At 50.2% G+C, this 20,134-nt stretch overlaps 3 protein-coding genes across 4 annotated transcripts in view; 2 read left to right on the top strand and 1 right to left on the bottom strand.

The window, feature by feature from the left end:
• LSR (lipolysis stimulated lipoprotein receptor) overlaps positions 1 to 3,253 on the bottom strand; it is a 14,288-nt gene extending 11,035 nt beyond the window's left edge. The window contains 2 exon segments of the mRNA XM_021097147.1: positions 1,283 to 1,627; positions 2,822 to 3,253. Coding sequence (XP_020952806.1) covers positions 1,283 to 1,627; positions 2,822 to 2,930 — 454 coding nt within the window. The 5' untranslated portion in view covers positions 2,931 to 3,253.
• On the top strand, positions 2,881 to 20,134 carry FAM187B (family with sequence similarity 187 member B). 2 transcript variants are annotated; one of them, XR_002345316.1, is made up of 4 exons: positions 2,881 to 2,971; positions 3,085 to 3,212; positions 10,702 to 10,804; positions 19,733 to 19,846. XR_002345316.1 is itself a non-coding variant. In XM_003355853.4 (2 exons), the coding sequence occupies exons 1-2, from the start codon at positions 15,438 to 15,440 to the stop codon at positions 20,118 to 20,120; spliced, it is 1,161 nt and encodes a 386-aa protein (XP_003355901.2). In that variant the 5' UTR covers positions 15,016 to 15,437; the 3' UTR covers positions 20,121 to 20,134. The 2 variants fall into 2 exon arrangements, 1 of the variants encoding a protein (XP_003355901.2); XM_003355853.4 differs by lacking the exons at positions 2,881 to 2,971; positions 3,085 to 3,212; positions 10,702 to 10,804 and adding an exon at positions 15,016 to 16,210 and having other exon boundaries at positions 19,733 to 20,134.
• LOC110261277 (protein FAM187B-like) lies at positions 7,483 to 9,557 on the top strand. The gene has a single exon (XM_021097222.1). The coding sequence runs from the start codon at positions 8,436 to 8,438 to the stop codon at positions 9,150 to 9,152; it is 717 nt and encodes a 238-aa protein (XP_020952881.1). The 5' UTR covers positions 7,483 to 8,435; the 3' UTR covers positions 9,153 to 9,557.

The following is a 20,134-nucleotide window of genomic DNA, read 5'->3' as shown; positions in this document are numbered from 1 at the left end:
TGCCTCTCTGCCCACTAGATTCTTTCAGGCTCAGTCCTAGTTCCTCCTCAAATCACATTCGCCACAATCTTAAGGTATGATGAGCCTGAGTCATTCCAGATAGCTCATCGCCCAGGTCTGTTCTCTTTATAGCACTTAGTACTCTCTGAAATTCTCTTCCTCTTTCTTTTCTGCTTGTCTGCTGCCTGTTTCATCCCATGATAACGCCACCTCCTTGAGGGCAGGGATCTCGGCTGACCTGATCACCCCTCTAGCCCCAGCATCCACCACAGCCTCTGGCACTTAGAAGATGCGGGATAAATACCGAATGAATGGAGGCATGAATGAATGACTTTCCCACCGCCCCTGACCTAGTCCCAATAGGCACCTCCTATCTGCAGGCAGCATTACAGTTTAAGGACGAGGGCTCTCAGGGTTGCCTGGGTTCAGATCCAAGCTCCGGCTCTTCTTTACTGGCTGTGCACCTGAGATGAGCTACTTAACCTCTCTGTGCCTCGGTAGCAGGAGAACTCAAAGGGATAATGTTTGTAAAGCACCTGGCGAGTGGTAGGCTTTCTCCATTAAATCCCTCATCCCTTCGCTTCACTCCCGTTACCTCCTTGGTGAGGGCTTTGCTGACCTTCCTGGGCAACCAAAGGGCAACGAGCTTGGAGACTAGACCCCAGGTCTAGAATAAAACGACAGCAGAGACTCCAGGTCTCTAATAAAACGACAATAACAAAATACACTCACTCAATTACTGTGGTCTACATGAGTCAATCCACGTCAGCCTGGATTACAGCCTGGCACACAGGAGGCCCTTTATAAGTTGTTACTCATATAAATGTTACTTCTTATTGCTGACGTTATTAATATAATCTTAGAACCCCTGCCTCTCTATTATCCACTTTTCTTTATCTTCCAGCAGTGGACAGCGTGTGTAGTCTTTCCCTGGTTCATCTCCCTCACTGGAATTTGAGCCCCAGAAGGGAAGGGATTTGAGGACTGTGTTTGCTGCTGTATTTTCAGGGCCTCAGTGCCTGGTATATGGCAGGTGCTCAGAAAATCTTTGCTGTTAATTAAATAAATCAAGGAATGGACAGATGCCTTTGTCAATGGAGCCTTCCCTCTGTCAATTCCTTCTGACACTGGCACTGATGAGCCTCTGGGTGGGGACTCCACGTTGGGCCTCGGTAGCAGGAGAACTCAAAGGGATAATGTTTGAGGGCGAGGGTGCCAGAGCCATCGCCCAAGCCCGCCGGCCCCGCCCCCTGCCTTCTCCCCTCCCCGACGTCCAACATACTTCCCGTGATGGTGATCCTCCGGCCCTGGTAGTAGTCTCCCAAGGTCACAGCATTGCCCTGCTTGGTGGCCACAACCCTGACGGTGCGCACACTGTCCTGGCATTCCACGTAGGGGTTGTAGCCCGGGTTACCAGCCGCCAGCTGGGCATTGAGCTGGTTGTCGACACTGGCAGGGGAGAAGGCATCGGCGATGCGGTCCCGGCAGAAAGACTTGTACTTCCAGATCACGATGGGTGCCGTGGGGGTCGTGGTCGACTGGTAGGTGCAGGGCAGGGTCACGGGTTGGAAGAGGATCACCACGTGGTAGGGGTTGGACACCGTGACCTGGATGGCGCTGGCAGGGGCTGAGGACAAGAAGGGAGTCAGCAAGGCACCGCTGTGAGCCCAAGGAAATTCTGCAGCATGAAGGAGCACCATCACTTGTCACCAGCCTGACATTTACCAGTTTTACACAGCGCCTGGCACACATTGTTCCTTAATCCCCAGGACCGGTGAGCGAGCTCCAATAATTATGCCTATTTTATAAACCCAGGGGGCTGAAGCGGCCAGTGCAAGGTCACTTAGCCAGATTCCTTGGGACTTTCTGTCCATCCCTCTTCCCAGAGTGTGGCCTCTCAACTGCCCTGGCCCCTTCCTCCCTTGGCCATTCTCTCATGGAAAGGGCCTCTCTGTGGCCTGTACAGGCAAGCCCAAATGGCCCCCTACAAAGCCCAGTACTCAAGGCACCCCCTTCAAAAACACCCACCAAGCTTCCAAGTTAATTCAGGTTTTCTGAATGTGGGGGGTGGTGGGCATTTCAGAGCTGTTTGAACTGCTTTGCCACACGGTCGCTACAGCTCCCATAACGTCTCCAGCAGCCTCCCACCGCGCCCTACCCAAAGCCATCCCAAGTGAGTACACCAAAAGAGCCTGCCGAAAGGTAAAAGTCCTCCTGGTACCCCCATCCAAACAAACATCAGATCCAGGTGAAAGCTTGCCAGCTGACGATGGTTTCCAACCAAGTCCGTAGGTCCACTCCGCCAGACCCTTACCACACGGATACTTCGGAGCCCGCGGGACTCGGGTTGCGTTGGGGGGTGGGGAATTTCCAATACCGCACCCATCCGAGGCCTGGGCACTGTTTCTTGATCTCTCCCTCTAGGAATCGTCTGATCCAGCCTTCGAGTGTCCCCTCCCCATTACCCCACCACCTAGAAGTCTCGGCGTGTTACCAAGTCCTCATCCCAGTGATCGGGCGGTCCCTCTCCCCTACCCCACAAAGGGTCCCATTCTCCCTGCCGCTCCCGGGTTCGCCGTCCAGGGAGTTTCACTTCCTGCTATCTATGAGCAAGGGCGGGGGAGCGCTCTCAGGCATGAATAGAGAATTCCTCTCACTCTGGCACACAAGAAATCTCCAGAGACCTTGGGCACCAGGAGGTCTTAGTCTCCGTGTTCGCCCTCCCCCAGTCCTGCCTCCTGGGCGGTGTAGAACTCCATCCATCGCCCTTCTATAGCGCCCGCCCGCCGTTCCGCGGCAGCAGGGGACCCGCTCTCCGTACCTGTGCACAAGGTGCTGAGGAAAAGCCACACGAAGACGACCGCACCCCGGCCCGGGGTGGCCGAATGGGAGCCCAAAACCCCGCCGCGACGGCGGGCCGAAGGCGCCATCGCTGTGGTCTGGGCGCGTCCCGCCCGCGCTCCCGCTCCAGGTACCGAGAGGGTAGGGGGCGCGGCGCGCACCAAGGTTGGGAGGGGTGCCTGCTCCTCCCCTTCCCGCTTCCGTTTCTTGTCCCTATTCCAAGCCTACACTACCCTGTTCTAGGATTTTAACGAAAGGAAACACCGTGGACGAAAAGCACGCCTCCCGCTTTCTAGAAGAAACTTGCTTGACCCACTGTGGATCTCCGAGCCACTCCACCCCCCATGGCTCTGGGGAATGGATCGACCCAGGTACACAGGGTGAGAACCGAGGGCTGGGCTAATGGGGTGGGCGGCGAGGAGGGGCTCCTCCACCTCCCTCCCCGGAAGTGGGCTGACCCAGGTGCGCTCCAGCCCCCGAGGGTCGGGACCAAGTGACCAGCCCGCCGGGAGGGCGCCTGCAGACCAGGGTTCCCGTCTGGCCCCCTCCTGCTCGGGTCACACCGAGCGGAGCGTGAATCAGGCGAACCGAGACTCAATTGGGGTGATTCACCTGTTGAGGGAGGCGGGCCCCGCCGCGCACCTGTTCCCTCTCTGCCCACACCCCTCTCCTCGGCTGGCGATGGACCCGCCTAGGTCCACCCTGCGGGGAGGGGCGAGTCTGCGTGAGCTTTGGGCTGGAAAAGGCTAGTTCCTAGCGCCTGCCTTTTCCGCTAGCCCTGGGGGTTCCTCTCTTCTAGGTGGACGGAGGCGCTGCCGGACTGCCTTCCTCTTAGATAATATAAAGGAGCAAGCGAAGTTCTCGGAAAGGAAGCCTGCTCTCCCTTCCCCCGTTTTAGGGACGTCCGAAGGGAATCCAGCCTAGGGAAAGTTGGAATTCTACTTTGGAAATTTTCTCCGCCACCCTCCCCCCGATTCTTAACTCTTGGTTTGGCCCCGGGGCTTACCTCGCCCCAGGCCTGGCCTCCGGAAACTATGGCTCTTAAAGGGGCCGAGCGGAGGCGCGAGACTAGGGACGGGTTTCTGCCTAAGGATTCCTAGGGACGGGCCACCTGCGCCCAGGGCGGGGCAGGAGCGAGGCATGGCACCCGGAACCTGGGGCGCTCGGCGCGGCTCTGCTGCCTCCCGATGGTGGCTAGGGGAAGCGCGCCCTGGGGAACACAGCTGCTGAAGCGACTCCTTGGAGCTCGCAAACTGGTTCCTTGCTGGCGGGCTAGGTACCCAGGGATGTTTTGTTTGACCACATCCTGTTAAAATCCAAGTTGGATCACGACCCTCTGCTCAAAACCTTACCGTGTCTCCCCCTCCTAGCAGAAATTGACATAGAGTGGCCTGATTCCTTCCTGCTTCACCCCTCTCCGGCCAGCTCACCCAACTAGAGACACATTGGCCTCTTCAGCTTTCAAAATGTGCCTCCTACCCTCCCACTTCAGGCCCGTTGCCCCCACCATTGCCGCGGGGGTCGCCTCCACCTCCTTTAGAGCTTTTCTTAAAGGATCGCCTTTGCGGTGACACCTTCCCTGACCACTTTGTATAAAACTTCAATCGGGTTGCATCCCTCCCTCACTTCTCTTTGGTCTTTTATTGTGGTAAACAATATGTACCATAATTGTAATCATTTTAGCATTTGTAACGGTACGATTCCGTAGCATTAATGACGTTCGCATTGTTGTGTACTCATCATTACTGTTTATAATCTCTTTCATCATCCCCGAGGTAAACGCTGTACCAATTTAACAATTACTTCGCTCTGCCTTCAGCCCCTGGAAACCTCTGTTCTACTTTCTTTATCAAATTGCCTATTCTGGGTACTTCATGTAAGCAGAGATCCCAGAATTTTTTTTTTTTTTTTTTTTTTTTGCTTTTTAGGGCTGCACCCGCCGCACATGGAAGTTCCCAGCCAGATAGGAGCTACAGCTGCTGGCCTCCGCCACAGCCATGTGGGATCTGAGTCACGTCTGTGACCTACACCACAGCTCACGGCAACACCAGATCCTTAACCCACTGAGCGAGGCCAGAGATGGAACATGCATCCTCACGGATCCTATTTGGGTTCGTTAACTGCTGAGCCACAAAGGGAACTCTGAGATCCCAGAATTCTTCTGTTATACAGCATAACCTGACTTATCCCTATTAATGCATCCCCCACTAGAATGTAAGCTCCAGGAGATCAGGGACTTAACCTGGATCCTTAGGGCCTGGTAGAAAGTGAGTAAGCAATAATTATTTACAGAATAAATGAATGTGCCAGGCACAAGACAGTGAAGTTGCTGGGCATGGATTGCTCTAATAAAAGCAGGTCTAATAAAAGGTGGATCAAGAAATGAAACGTGGGAGTTCCCTTCATGGCTCAGCAGTAATGAACCCGACTAGCATCCGTGAGAAGGAGGGTTGGATCCCTGGCCTCGCTCAGTGTTTTAAAAGATCTGGTATTGCCGTGAGCTGTGCATAGGTTGCAGATGCAGCTTGGATCCAGCGGTTGTTGGGGCTGTGGTGTGGGCTAGTGGCTATAGCTCTAATTCGATCCCTAGCCTGGGAACTTCCATATGCCGCAGGTGTGGCCCCCACCCCCCCAAAACAAAGAAAAAGAAAATCTCTTGACTGCTTTATAACAGAGTTTGCGATGGAAAGCTCTAATGTCTCATTTTACAAATGGGGGAAGTGAAGCGTAGCAAAAGCCTCAGCAACTAAGGTCAGGTAGCGGGCGTAGTGCCCACTGCCATCCTGGTACAACTGATATTTCCCATCCCTGGATGCTGTGGCAAACATGGTTAGTTGCACCAAATAAGCATTTTCTTCTATATCTTTCCTGCATACAAAGCCCCGATTTGGGGGCAGGGGAGCTGCAATAACTTCTGTGGTCAGAGAAGGTTATACTTCCCTAATCCTAGAGACCAAATTCTGACTGGCTTAAATCAATTAGGGGAATTTTCTTTTCTTTCAGAGGTTGGCTTGGATCTGCATGTGGGACCTAATTCTGGACAATGGAACTTTAAGGGAGATCTGATGGGAGGACTTGGGGGATGGTTTTGTTTTTGTTTGTTTGTCTTTTGGGGGCCACACCCAGGGCATGTGGAGGTTCCGAGAATAGGTGTGGAATCGGAAATGTAGCTGCTGCCCTAAGCCACAGCCACAGCCACGCCAGATCCGTGCTGCCACCTACACCACAGTTCGTGGCAACAAGGGATCCTGTAACCCACTGAATGAGGCCAGGGATCCAACCTGTGTCCTCGTGGCTCGGTTTCATTACCACTGAGCCACACGGGGAATTCCCTGGGGAATGGTTTTAGGTTTAGGGTATAAAAGAACACGCCTCGGCATAGACGGTGGCTGTGGTAAGCATTATTGACTGCCATTTGCAAAATGTTTCCTGGACATGGTAGAATTCCATTGCCTTTGTTGGATTAGTGGTGCCATGGAACCCTTTCTGGCCAACGGTTTATGAGCAAGTGACATTTAAGGCCAGAGCATTTATTTGTAGACATGACTGACTACAGAGCTCGCTCTTTCTTTTTTATTTTTGGCTGTGCATGTAGCATCCGAATGTTCCTGGACTAGGGATCCAACCTATGCCCCACAGCAGTGACAACACTGGATCCTTAACCCACTGTGCCACTGGGGAACTCCAAAAGCTCTGTTTCTTCCTCCTCTAGCATAAAACTGGAAATGTTCAAAAGGGCAGTTGCTTAATCACACTGGATCCCTGAGTGATCCGTGTCCAACCCACGAAGGACATGGAGCATGAGTGAGAAGGAAACTTGAGTCATTGAGATTTGGGTGAAGTTTATTATAATAGCAAATAGCCTATCTTGAGTGATACAGAATAGTATCAGGAACGGGGTGCTTCTGTCATAAATAAAAAATAAAAACACATGGCATTGGCTTAGACAGAAAGCACAGATAACAAGAAATACCATTTGAAATCAGAAGGATGGGAATTCCTGTCATGGCTCAGCGGAAACGAATCCGACTAGGAACCATGAGGTTTCGGGTTCGATCCCTGGCCTTGCTTACTGGGTTAAGGATCCGGTGTTGCCATGAGCTGTAGTGTAGGTCGCAGACACGGCTTGGATCCCGCATTGCTGTGGCTGTGGATGTGGCATAGGCTGGCAGCTACAGCTCCGATTCAGCCCCTAGCCTGGGAACCTCCATATGCCAGGAATGCGGCCCTAAAAAAGCAAACAAAAAAAAAATCAGAAGGATAGAGATTATTGCCAAAGTATTTGGGGAGTACTATTGGGAGGGGGATATTATACTCTTTGAACTCTCAGCTTTAGGGGAAGGAGTTGGAACACACAACATTAGAAATGAATGTTGGCCAAAGCTGGCCCCCAATTGGAAGGATCTTTGAGAGGCAAAGTCTAATCAGAACTCAGCTTTCATCAAGGATAAGATTAAGGAGCTCCCATCGTGAACCCAACTAGCATCCATGAGGACACAGGTTCGATCCCTGGCCTCCACTCAGTGGGTTAAGAATCTGGCATTGCCGTGAGCTGTGGTCTGGGTCACAGATGCAGCTCGGATCTGGTGTTGCTGTGGCTATGGTGTAGGCCAGCGGCTATAGCTCCCATTCAACCCCTAGCCTGGGAACCTCCATATGCCATGGGGGTGGCCCTAAAAAGACAAAAAAAAGGGGATAAGATTAAGATATAACACTAATTAAATCATTATTAACCATTGTTAAGATCTCTGAATGAATTAAGATACTCCCAGGAAACCCTTAAGATCCCAGGTAGACAAATGGCTCAGAATATGGTTTTCCATGGATGCCTGATAGAGTTTAAGGTGCCTGCAATGACAGAGAGAGAAAGCGAGAAAGAGGGAATTATAAGGAACATCATGAACAGAACCGTGGATGAGGTTTTTCTGCACATGGAGTTGACTGGAGGCTGATAAGAACCCTTAGGTCCCACAGAGGCAGAAAGCAGGCTGAGAAAACTGCACATGTGCCAAGGAGGGCATGCCTCTTCCAATGCCACCTCCGCTGTAGCCAAGGAGGACAGTGAAAAGGAGATATTTCCCTGGAGAGCAAGGACATAAGCCACAGGGAGCAAAGGGTTGGGAAGCTCCCCTCCTTCAAGGAGCTGGTTTGGTGTGCATTAAGGAGGTCCCCCCCCCCCCGGTCTACAAGATCAGAAGCCCTTGCAGTAGCTTTTCGCTGGATTTGAGAAATGGTAGAGACCAGTGTTTTCTGTGGGTCTACCCCTCTTCCCCTTTCCAACTTTCGCATTGGTATGAAGCTGCTTTGTCCCGTTCCATCACTGTACAATGGGTGTCTGGAGAGCAGATAATTTGAGTTTTTAGTTCACTTGTTCTGACATAGCTTCACGTATCATGCCTCTGCCCAGCTTTTATGGACATTTGAGTTTTCCACCCCATGACCGCCACTAAGCTATTTGATGACATGAGCTGAAGTGGATTCCTGGAAATGCAGTGGCTCGAGGTCCAATCCACTGCCCAGGCCTGATGCCTGAGTTCTGTGGGTGACTTCACAATGCCTGGGTTCCCCGCTTCCTTCCGTAGTCCCAGGCTACCATGCTGGCCATGCTGTGGCTGCTTAGCCTTTCCATCCGCGCTTCGTGGGCCCAGGTATTAATTAGCTGTGCCTACAAGAGTCTCTGTCAGCAGGCCCTCCTCTCAGGCAACGATGTCGTCTTGCAGTGTGACCATCTCAAGGCCCACTGGTACTTCTCCTCCCTCCTGGGGGAGGAGCCTTTGTTGCTGTCCTCGATGCCCAACATACGGAAACTGCCTGGGGGCAGCCTCCAGTTGACCAACCCTCAGCCCTCCCAGACAGGCCTCTATCACTGCCAGGACAATGACAAAGCCCTTGTGGTGGAATATGAGATTGATTTCCAAGATGTCACCACCCTCCACATTACGCACAAAGACCTGGGCCAGAAGCCCTTGCAGAATGAGACCCTGGGTCTAGGTGGCAAGGAGCTCATCTTCACCCACTGGGAGCCCTGGCAGGACTGCAACCTCTGTGGGGAGCCAGGTGAGCGCAAACGCCTGGGGTTCTGCTACATCGAGGAGTCCCTGGAAAAACCCATGCCCTGCAGCCTCTATCTGCGAACAGAGAAGGTGCATAATAGCCGCCTGCGGCCTGAGATGCAGGTGGAAGCCTGCCTGACACGCTGCAACCACATCAAGGAACTCAACCAGCCCTACCTCACCTTTGACATTTCCCAGTTGGGCAAGTTGACCAACAGCATGTGGCTCACCTGCCCCTTGGCCTCCATCTACAGGTGACTGGATCAGGACATCAGCCCTGCCTTTGACCCTCACCCAGGCTTTGTTTCCTTTGCCCCCTCCGGCCAGGGGGTTACCTGCCAATAGAAAAGCAGGGTCTACCTCCTGGCTCAGAAGCCTTCAAGGTCAATCTGTGCAGGAAGGGGGTCCTTTCACTGGCTTGTTCAGGTGTTTATTCAGCAAGAATTCCCTGCTGCCCTGGGCAGGTGATGCTGGGGACATACCAGTGACCAACAAAGACCTAGTCCCTGCCTTCATAGGCTTCTGATATTCAGGGGTAGACCAAATATAAAATGGGACATTCAGGCCCATGCTCACGCCCACACAGACACTAGTGCGGTTTGTTTGTTTGTTTCTTTCTTTCTTTCTTTCTTTTTCTTTCTTTCTTTTTCTTCCTTCCTTCCTTCCTTCCTTTCTCTCTCTCTCTATTTTTGTCTTTTTAGTGCCACACTCATGGCATATGGAGGTTCCCAGGCTAGAGGTCCAATAGGAGCTACAGCTGCTGGCCTACGCCACAGTCACATCAACATGGGATCCAAGCCGCCTCTGTGACCTACACCATAGCTCACAGCAACGCCGGATCCTTAACCCACTGAGCAAGGCCAGGGATCAAACCCGCATCCTCATGGATACCAGTCAGGTTCATTAACCACAGAGCCACGACGGGAACTCCGACGTTAGTGTGGTTTCTATCTCTTCACTGGACTCTGACTGATACAATTCGTCCATCAATCCTTGAACCAGTGCTAGGATATCTTAATTATTATACCTTTATATTAAGTCATGATATCTGTTCTTCAAAATTATCTTCGTTATTCTTGGCCCCTTGTTAAAAAAAAAAAAAAAATGGGAGTTCCCGTTGTGGTAAAGCAGAAACAAATCCGACTTGGAGCCATGAGGTTGAGGGTTTGATCCCTGGCCTTGCTCAGCGGGTCAAGGATCTGACGTTACTGTGAGCTGTGATGTAGGTCACAGATGCAGCTCGGATCTGGCGTTGCTGTGGCTGTGGTGCAGGCCGGCAGCTGTAGCTTCAATCAGACCCCTAGCCTGGGAACCTCCATGTGCAGCTGGTTTGGCCCCAAAAGACAATAAGACAGAAAAAAAATTTTTCATTTTCTGGTCGTTTATTGTATATAAAATATATTTGGTATGACCTCGTGCTTATGTTATTCTTAATATTTCACTATTGAATATAATTCTGCCCTTGGTTTTTAATAGAACTTCATCATATTAAGATTCTTTTTTATTCCTATTTTGCCAAGAGTTTTGAGCCATGAATGAGTGTTGAGTTTTATCAAATGATTTTCCTGCCTCTGCTGAGATGATAATATGGTTTTTCTCCATTATTCTGTTAATGTGGTAAATTACATTGACTGGTGTTCAAATGTAAAGCTAATCCTGCCTTTTTGGGATAAACCCAATTTGGTCACGTTGTTTATCCTTTTTATTTATCATTGGAGGTGGTTTGCTAATGTCTCATTTAGGATATTGTGTTCACATTCATGAAGAAGTGGCCTGATGTTGTCCTTTGTTGTAATGTCCTTATCAGGTTTTGGTATCAAAAGAAATGGCCTAAAGCCTTCAGAATCTTTACAGAAATAAAAAAGATGAATCTGAATCTTTAATGCATCTGAATCACCTTGATACCAGAGGTGAGTGCCGTGTTCCATGTTAGATGAATTAGGTCAAGTTCGTATCATCGGGTTCAATTCTTCCACCTTTCTACTAAATTTTTGTTTGCATGTCTTATTGTGGATTTGTCTGTTTCAACATTTCATACTCTCGGGTTTTGCTTCATCTACTTTGAGGCCTAAACGAACTTAGGGTCTTTATGTCTTCCCGTTGGCAGTTTATAAAAGGTCTCTTGTAAATCTCTGTTAATGTTTTGGTCCTTATATCTACTTTTTGTTGTTATAACTACTGTATCAATTTTCCTTAAATGTTTGCCTGATATTTCCCCGTGCTTTTTTTTTTTTTTTTTTTTCTTTTTTTTTGGTCTTTTTGCCATTTCTTGGGCTGTTCCCGCGGCTAGGAACAGAGCTAGCCACCAGGCTATGCCAGAGCCACAGCAACGCAGGATCCGAGCCTCATCTGCGACCTACACCACAGCTCATGGCAATGCCAGATCCTTAACCCACTGAGCAAGGCCAGGGATCGAACCCTCAACCTCATGGTTCCTAGTCGAATTCGTTAACCACTGTGCCACAACGGGAACTCCTCCCCATGTTTTTATTTTCAACTTTTCTATATTCTTGTATTTAAGGTGAATTTCTTTTAAGCAGTATATATTTTTGTTTTGATATTACGACTGAAAATCTTTGTCTTTATTTGGAGTGTTTAATGTAATTATTGACACGGTTGGGTTTAAATGTACCATCTTCCTATTTGTTGTTTTACTTGTTCTGTCTCTAGTGCTTTTGTCTTTTCTTGCTTTTGGAGTCACTAAGTCCTTTTTAAAATTATTAGTCCATTTTTCCTCTCTTAGTTTATTAGATATGTATTCCTTTATTATTCTTTTATTATTTGTCCTATAAATTACATTAACCATCACTCATTGAATGTAATATAAAATTGTACGTGTACCATTTCCTAGACAATGCAGAGAACTTAAAGACTCTTTAGCTCCATTTATTCCTCTTCTGTTTGTTGTACTCCTATTATCAGGTATTTTTATTTTACATATATTTTAAACCCTATGACATTTTAAAACACTTTCAATATTAATTTAGTTTTAAACACATATTTATTCTTCTGGTGCTTTTCATTCCTGTACTACCTTGCTTTGGTGGGGACTCATTTTCCTGCTGTCTGGAGAATTCTCTTTTGTATAACCTTTAGTGTGTTCTGCTGTGGTGAATTCTCTGTTTTCTTCTGAAAGCATCTTTATTTTTTTGCCTCCATCTTTGAAGGAAATTTCATTCTGGCATAAGATTCTATATGTAGAATTTTAGATTGGTGGTCATTTTCTCTTAGTGCTTTGAAGCTGCCAGTCTTCTGAAAAGCTTCTGAAAAGTTCTGTTATTTCTTTTTAAAAGTCAAGGTAGAGTGTTATTGTTGCTTTGAAAGTGGTGTATCTTTTTGTCACTGCAATGGCTTAGGTCGCTGCGGTGGTTCAGGTTCAGTCCCTGGCCTGGGAACTTTTCGATGCTTCAGGGATGCCCCCCCCCCGCCCCCGCAAAAAAAGTAGTTATCCTGCCTGGTGAATTCTTAATTTCACAAATTTTATTTCTTACTTCTAGTATTTCCATTTGATTCTTCTATATACATTCATATTTTCTCATCTTGTCATCCCTTAGACATACTAATCATAATTATCTTAAAGGTCACCCTTGTTCTTAGCAAGAGGGTATTCTGATATGTTACTCAACTGTAGCAAGAAGCAGAAATCACACACGGATTATTTCAAGAATAGCATGGAATCTGGAGTCTTATATGAAATCTCTTTACATGTTGGTCTCACTGATTTAAATATTCTAAAAAACACCCTAGGGAGGCCAATTAATACATTTCTTCAGGCTGGATCCAGCCAGTGTGATGTCTCACCTAGATAAAGTGAGAATTTCTCACAGTGTCCTCATAGCCCTCTGTTTACCTGTTTAGACAAGGTTCTCTGGGCTGAAGAGAGAGACAGAGAGAGGGAGATCGGATGGGGGTGGGATGTGTCTCCGAGAATCTTTATAAAGTTCGGGGAGCCGTCAGAGACGCTCGGTGGTTGCATCAATCTATGAGCAGAAGGGACCCTTTCCCCGGAGGGTCCAGATACCCAGCAGCAAGACACCATAGAGGAAACAGTTTCAGAGTCTAAGCAAGTCGCTTATGCCACATACAGCCTGGAGAGGTCCCCACATGGGGCAGGAGCATGACAAAACATGCTCCCAGCCATTAGGAGCCAGGTAGAGGGAGGCAGGCTGTCTTAGCAAAAACCTAGAGGAACCTCTGATCCCACCCACTCAGGACTCTCCCTCGAGTCTGTTCCTCCTTAGTCATCTGGCCTCCACAACTTTTTTTTTTTTTTAAATGATTTTTGTTTTTCCCATGATAGCTGGTTTACAGTGTTCTGTCAATTTTCTACTGTGCAGTAAGGCGACTCAGTCACACATACATGTATACATCCTTTTTTCTCATATTATTATACTCGTGCGTGACTAGACCCCGTTCCCGGTGCTACACAGCAGGATCTCACTGCTTATCACAACTCTGCTTATACTAATCCGGCAGCCGTGTCAGGGTCCAGGCCTCTCCTGGACATATCCTTCCTTTAAAACCTCCTTATGGCTCTTTATCTCACCTCATCTGGGTGTTTGTGAAACGCAGAGGGTGCTCAGACTCCTCTCTCTCAAAATAGCTCGCCCTACACACCAGCCTCTCACATTCCATCCCCTTTTCCCTGCTTTATTTTCTGCTTTAGCAGTTATTATCCTCATCACTCAAGAAACCACATCCATGGACCCTGCTGTGTAGCACTGGGCACTATGTCCGATCACTTATGATGGGGCAGGATAATGTGCGAAAAAAGAATGTATTCATGTATGTGTGACTGGGTTGCCTCGCTGGGCAGTAGAAAATTGACAGAACACTGTAAACCATCTATCACGGAAAAAATAAAAATCATTATAAAAAATAAAAAATAAATGAAATAATGGCCGACTCCATGGCAGGTGCTTTGGAAAAAAAAAGCAAAGAAAAGAAACCACACTTGCGAATTCACCGACTCGCTAAAATGTATTTGGAACCCCCAAGTCAACACCCACAGTGTTTCCACAGTCATTTGCAGACATGCGCAGAGTGGTGAGAAAATAGAGTCACCTCATAATGCACATTCCTTAGTTGAGGTCAAACAAGGTGACACTCTGCCTTCTTGTCTCGGTTCCCATACCCTGTTAGCGAGTATCCTTTTCACGGTCTATTTAATGCCACATTTTTGGTTTTGGTTTTGGCTTTTTGCACTTTCTACTGGTGATTTTGCTGTTTACAGTGGCTCCCAAGCATGGAACTGAAGGGTTCCCAAGTGCAGGAAGGCTGTGGTGTGCCTTACAAAGAGAAGGCAATGCTTATTAGCTTTGTTCAGAAATGAATTAGCAATACTGTTGGCGACAACTTCAGTGTTGATGAATCAGCAATGTATCTTAAGTGTCTTTCAACAAAAACATACGTAGGAGTTCCCATCTGGCTCATCGGTAACAAATTCGACGAGTATCCATGAAGATGTGGGTTCAATCCCTGGCCCTGTTCAGTGGGTTAAGGATCCGGCATTTCCATATGCTACAGTGTAGGTCGCAGACAAGGCTCGGATCTGGCGTTGCTGCAGCCGTAGCTCCGATTGGACCCCTAGCCTGGGAACTTGCGTATGCCACGGGTGCAGGCCTGAAAAGCAAGCAAGCAAACAGACAACACCAAAAAAAAACCCAAAACATGCATAAAACAAGGTTAAGTGTTGATCAGCTGACAAAAACGCTAGGCCAAAGTCTTATAGAACTCAAAGCTTGTATTTCTCCCAGGACCAAGTTTTCACTATTTTTTAAGTCAGTGACTTTATAGAACATTTCTCCATGAATGACGAGAATTTAGGATATCTGATGTTATGTATTATATATTTATTATCTGTCTCTTCCACGAGAAGGTAAGTTTAAGGAGGCCAGAGGTTTCGTTTAACCCGTTCACTGCTTTGATTAGAATAACGGCCAGCACATAGTAGGAATTCAGGCAACATTTTTGGAAGGGGTGAACAATGGCAGGTCAAGCTGGACCATAATTTTTTTTTTTGACAATAATTATTTTTGAGAACTGAGGAGGAGTTTAGGAAACGGTTGTGGGAAAGGAGCCATTGAGAAAAATATTCATTTGTTTAAAATGAATTGAGTCATACAGATATCTATGGGAAGACCAGAATGTGCAAAGGTCCTGGGGCAGGAACTCTTGGCTTGCCTGCTATGTTCAGGGGCCAGTAGGGAGGCCAGCCTGGCTGGAGCAGGTGGGGAGGGAACAGGAGGTCAGAATGGAAGCAAAGAAGATGTATTCACCTCTCCATCCCCAGCACTAAGAGGTGTGCCCAGAATATAGTAGGTGTCCAGAAAAAAGTGTGTTGAATATTTTAATGCCAAAGCCAGGGAGTGGTAGAGAAAATCCTGAAGAGACCGTTTAAGTTTTCTCCTACCTCAGCAGAGTGGGGGGTGTAGAATAGAAACGAAATAGGATTGTTCACTTGTCACAGAACAAATGTGGGAATTGTGACCTCACACCCCCTGGGGTGAATTACAAGCTGCCCAGGGCTGAGGCCAGAGTTTCATGGGCGACCTCACAAAGTCCAGGGCAGTGCCCAGCCCATTGCCAAAGTCCCAGTCCACCATGCTGACCTCCCTGTGGCTGCTGCTCAGCCTCGCTGTCCCAGTGCAAGGGTCCTACTTTTCCGTCAGCTGTCCCAGTCGCCGGCATTGCCAACGGGCCCTTCTCTCAAACAATGACATCATGCTGCACTGCAATACCTCTGGGGCACAGTGGCACTTCATCTTCCTGCAAAACAAGGCCATCTGGGTGTACAACCCCGCCAGCACGTCCAACATGGAAACAATGCCTGATGGCAGCCTTCTCATCAGAAACCCATTGTCCTCGCAGACCGGCTTCTACAGCTGCCGGGACCAGGAGGGCCGGAAGGTGGTGCAGTACGATATCGACTTCCAGGATGTCGAGACCATGCATATCACACACAAAGACCTGGGCCAAAAGCCCCTGCAGAATGAGACCCTGAGTCTAGGTGGCAAGGAGCTCGTCTTCACCCACTGGGAGCCCTGGCAGGACTGTAACCGCTGTGGGAAGCCAGGTGAGCGCAAACGCCTGGGGTTCTGCTACATCGAGGAGTCCCTGGAAAAACCCATGCCCTGCTGGCTCTACCTGGGAGATATGAAGCTGTGGTCCCACCGCATGCGGCCTGAGATGCAGGTGGAAACCTGCCACGTCCCGTGTACATCATTAAGTGAGGAACATGTCACTTTTGACGACTTCGAGCTCAGTGAGAATTCAGAATCTGCTTGGCTCACCTGCCCCTTAGGATCCATCTACAGGTGATGGAAGCAGGTACCAAGCCCTGCCCTTGGCCCCCAGCCCGGCGCCACCCATCTTTGTGGGAGTCTTTGTGGTTAATCTGTGCGGAGAGGGAGGAGTTCTGCGTGGATCGGCCCCCCCAGGCTCTCTCCACTGACTTCTTTGGATGCTCCTTTGGCAAGAATCTCCTGGTGCCCAGAGTCAAACACAGGTAGAACCAGGACAGCTGGCATTCAGGGAGGGCCTGGTGGATGCTGTGCCCAGCCTTGGTACGGTGGACACGGTGGCCATCAGACAGCTGCGGGCCTGGCCCTTAGAAAGCCCCCAGCCAAGTGGGGAGACAGCCCAGGGTGGTGGCTGGGGCTGGGATGACAGAAGCCCAGGCGAGTGATGAGAGTGTGTTCGGGGGGCAGCCCGGAGAAGCTGGGAGATTCTGAAGCCTCTGACTCATCGGGGAAAGTCAGCAAGCTGAGGGAGGGGAGGATGTGCCCCAAGGGTGCCCATCAAGACCTGCCCACCCCCTCCTGGAGCTCAGCTTCATGTTCTTATCTTCCAGCCTGAACTCCCTGGGAAATCTCCTTCTCCCCTCGTTTATCCCCCAGCCCACCTGTAATCAGAACGACAACCACTCGCAGTGCTGCGAGCTCACCACGGGCTGGTCCTTGGGAAAACGCTCTTTTTAAACCACATCCTCGGGAGTTCCCACCGTGGCTCAGTGGTAATGAACCCGACTAGTATCCATAAGGAGGTGGGTTTTATCCCTGGCCCTGCTCAGTGGGTTAAGGGTCTGCCATTGCCACAAGCTGCGGCGTAGGTCGCAGATGCAGCTTGGATTCAACCCCTAGCCCGGGCTTGAATGTGCCATAGGTGTGGCCCTAAAAAGTCAAAAACCAAAATGAAATAAGATAAGTCACATCCTCTTCCATCCCTCTTCCTGCTCCCAGGAGCTGTAAACTCCAGGGAGGGGAACTGCTGTTCAGAGCGGTGCTGTGGCAGGAATCCGTGGCAGCAGGTGGCAGCGTAGACCCTACATCTCACATCCTTGGCCATGGGCCCGCCTGGCCCTCCTTCCCCCCTTGCCAGCTGGGGCCCTCTCTTGCCATCAGGGAGCCTGAGCAGCCTCTTGGGCGCTCTGGGCCCATCTGGTTTTCTTTTCCTTGTAGCAGAAGCTGGCGCTTCTCTTCTCCTCTCTGTCTGTCTCCCTTCCTCCTTTCTTCCTCCTCCTTTATGTACAAGAGCCACTCTTTCAAACGGCCCGCAATTCAGAAACCCCTGAATGAGCCTCCCATCTAGACAGGGACACCCACACTCCGTGTCCTTAGCCAGACAGGGAGAACCCAACTGCCCATTTCAGGGAACCTGAGATAAAAAGAGAGGACAGCAAGGCTTCCAGAATTGCCGTGTCTCTCGGGAGCCGAGGGGAGTGACATTTCATGTAAGGTGTCTGACTGGGACTCTGGATTCAGCCAGGCCTGGGTTCCAGTTCCAGCTCTGCCACTTTCCTGTTGCGTGACTTGGAGCCTGTGGCTTCTCTCTGGGCCTCGGTTTCCCTATCCAAGTACATGGGTCGTGTTCGTTGCCTATGGCTGCCGTAGCAAAGTACCGCAAACTGGTGGCTTAAAACAACAGAATTTTCTTCTCCTACAGTTCTGGAAGCCAGAGTCTGATTAAAGTGTCATGTACCCTCTGAGACCCTGGGTAGCGTGCTTCCTCGCCTCTTTCTAGCTGCTGCTGGTGGCCAGCAATCCTTAGCCTGCCTTGACTTTTTTAAAAAAATTAATTCATTCATTGATTTATGTCCCTTTTCAGGATCCCACCTGCGGCATATGGACGTTCCCAGGCTAGGGGTTGAATCGGAGCTGCAGCTGCTGGCCTGCACCACAGCCAGAGCCATGCCAGATCCCAGCCACATCTGCGACCTACACCACAGCTCACAGCAACGCCAGATCCTTAACTCACTCAGCGAGGCCAGGGATCAATCCCGCGTCTTCATGGATCCTGGTCAGGTTTGTTACCGCTGAGCCACGATGGCACCTACTCCTCCAGCCTCTGCCTCTGTCACCACCTGCTGCTCTCCCACGTGTCTGGGTCTCTGTCTCTTCTTTTCTCAGGAGGATACAGATCACTTTGGATTTAGGGCACACCTGACTCTGGTCTAACTTAACTAAGTCCCTCTGCAACCATCCTTTCCCCAAATAAGGTCGCCCTCGGCTCTGAGGTTCAGGTTAAGACGTGAATTCGAGGAGGACACCATCCAGCTCTGCGTAGAGGTCTCGCTGGCCCCAGCCTTGGGGGGTCATTGTGATCTCGGAGGGCGCCAAACCCGTAAAGACACTTCCGACAGCGTCTGACACAGGGTCCCACACTCCGACAGGTGTCACTATCGCATTTGTGGTCACAGGCCTTGTCGATGCTGTCTGTCGACAGTCCCCTCTGTCCCCCAGACCCGATGGGCACGGCACATGCCTGATTCACTTATCCATTGACCAGCTTTTTCGCCGAGCATTTATAAGCCAAACACTGCTCTAGGTACCTGAGGTGCAAGGAAGAACAAACTAAAAAAAGATTTCCTGCCCTCACGGAGTGATAAACCAAGTATATGAATAAAACACATGGCGTTTTAGATGGTGATAAAGGCCGGGAAGGGGAATGGGAGGTGAGGGGGGTGTGAAAGTCTTAAAGGATGGGTCTGGGAAGGTGTCTCTGAGCAGGTGCCGTTCAGCTGAGACTGAAAGGAGATAAGTGAGCCCTGTGCCCTGAGGGAGAATGTTCTAAGACCAGGGCACAGCCAGGACAAAGGCCTGAGGCAGGACTTGCCCAGCATGGTGGATGGAACATGTAGGAGCATGTAGGCGGTCTGTGTGGCGGGGGGAGAGGGGGTGGGTGGGAGCGGAGGAGGGGGGGCCAGGCAGGTAAAGGGGGGCAGGCATCCTTTAGGGACTGTGTTTGCTAATGCCTCCAGACCCCCTGAGGTCGGTGCAGTCATGACACCCCAGGTTTCAGATGAGGAAATAGAGCCTTAAAAAGCTAGAGGCAGGAGTTGCCTTGTGGCTCAGCGGGTTACGAACCCGACTCATATCCATGAGGACACAGGTTCGATCCCTGGCCCCAATCAGTGGGAACAGGATCCTGCGTTGCCACGAGCTTCGGTGCAGGTTGAAGACACAGCTCAGATCCTGCATCACTGGGGCTGTGGTGTAGGCTGGCAGCTGCAGCTCCTATTCACCTAGCCTAGGAACTTCCATATGCCGTAGGTGCAACTCTAAAAAGCAAAGTAAAATAAAATAAAATAAAAAGAGGAAGAGAGAGAAAGAGCTAGAGGCATTTGGCCAGGGGCCCTGCAGTAAGGGGCCGGGCTCTGGGAGCCACCCAGCAGTCCTGCCCCCGCCCTCCCCCTGCTCACTGCTCAGCAGCACGTCCTTGGAGGGGGTGCTCCGTTTGCTGTTCCCAGGGGGAAGGGTGCAGCCACCTCCCTCCCCTTTCAGACGTCAGCACTCCCTTTTTCTCTGGGGCGCTGCAGCTGACCTTGTCCTCCTTTGCAGGCCCATCACCTGGGAAGCCAACAGCATCCCCCTGACCTGGAAGGGCCAGCTCTCCGGCCAGGATGTAAACACGGTCCTGGACGCCTCCAACGGCGGCAGTCGGCTGCAGGTGTTCCAGGGGGCCATTTACGAGTGCTTCCTGCAGCAGGAGCTCACAGCTCGGTTCAACCCCAGGTCCAAGTTGGACGTTCTGGCATCTCTGAACACAGAGGACCTTCAGCAACAGCCGGGGGTAGAAGAGGCCTGGAAAGGCAAGGCTGACTCCGTCCTCAAGGGGCTGAAGCTGATGCTGCTGCTGGGCACGGGCCTGGGCCTGCTTGGGGTGCTGTTCAAACTTTTCCATCCTTCCTGGGGCCGGAGGAGGGACCAGCTGCTGGTGGTGAAATAAAGCAAGCCCTCGGG

Source organism: Sus scrofa, chromosome 6 (genome assembly GCF_000003025.6).
Source record: "Sus scrofa isolate TJ Tabasco breed Duroc chromosome 6, Sscrofa11.1, whole genome shotgun sequence".
In the NCBI taxonomy this organism is placed as follows: Eukaryota; Metazoa; Chordata; class Mammalia; order Artiodactyla; family Suidae; genus Sus; species Sus scrofa.
Note: the sequence above shows the minus strand (reverse complement) of the source record. Positions and strands in the feature narration are given on the sequence as shown.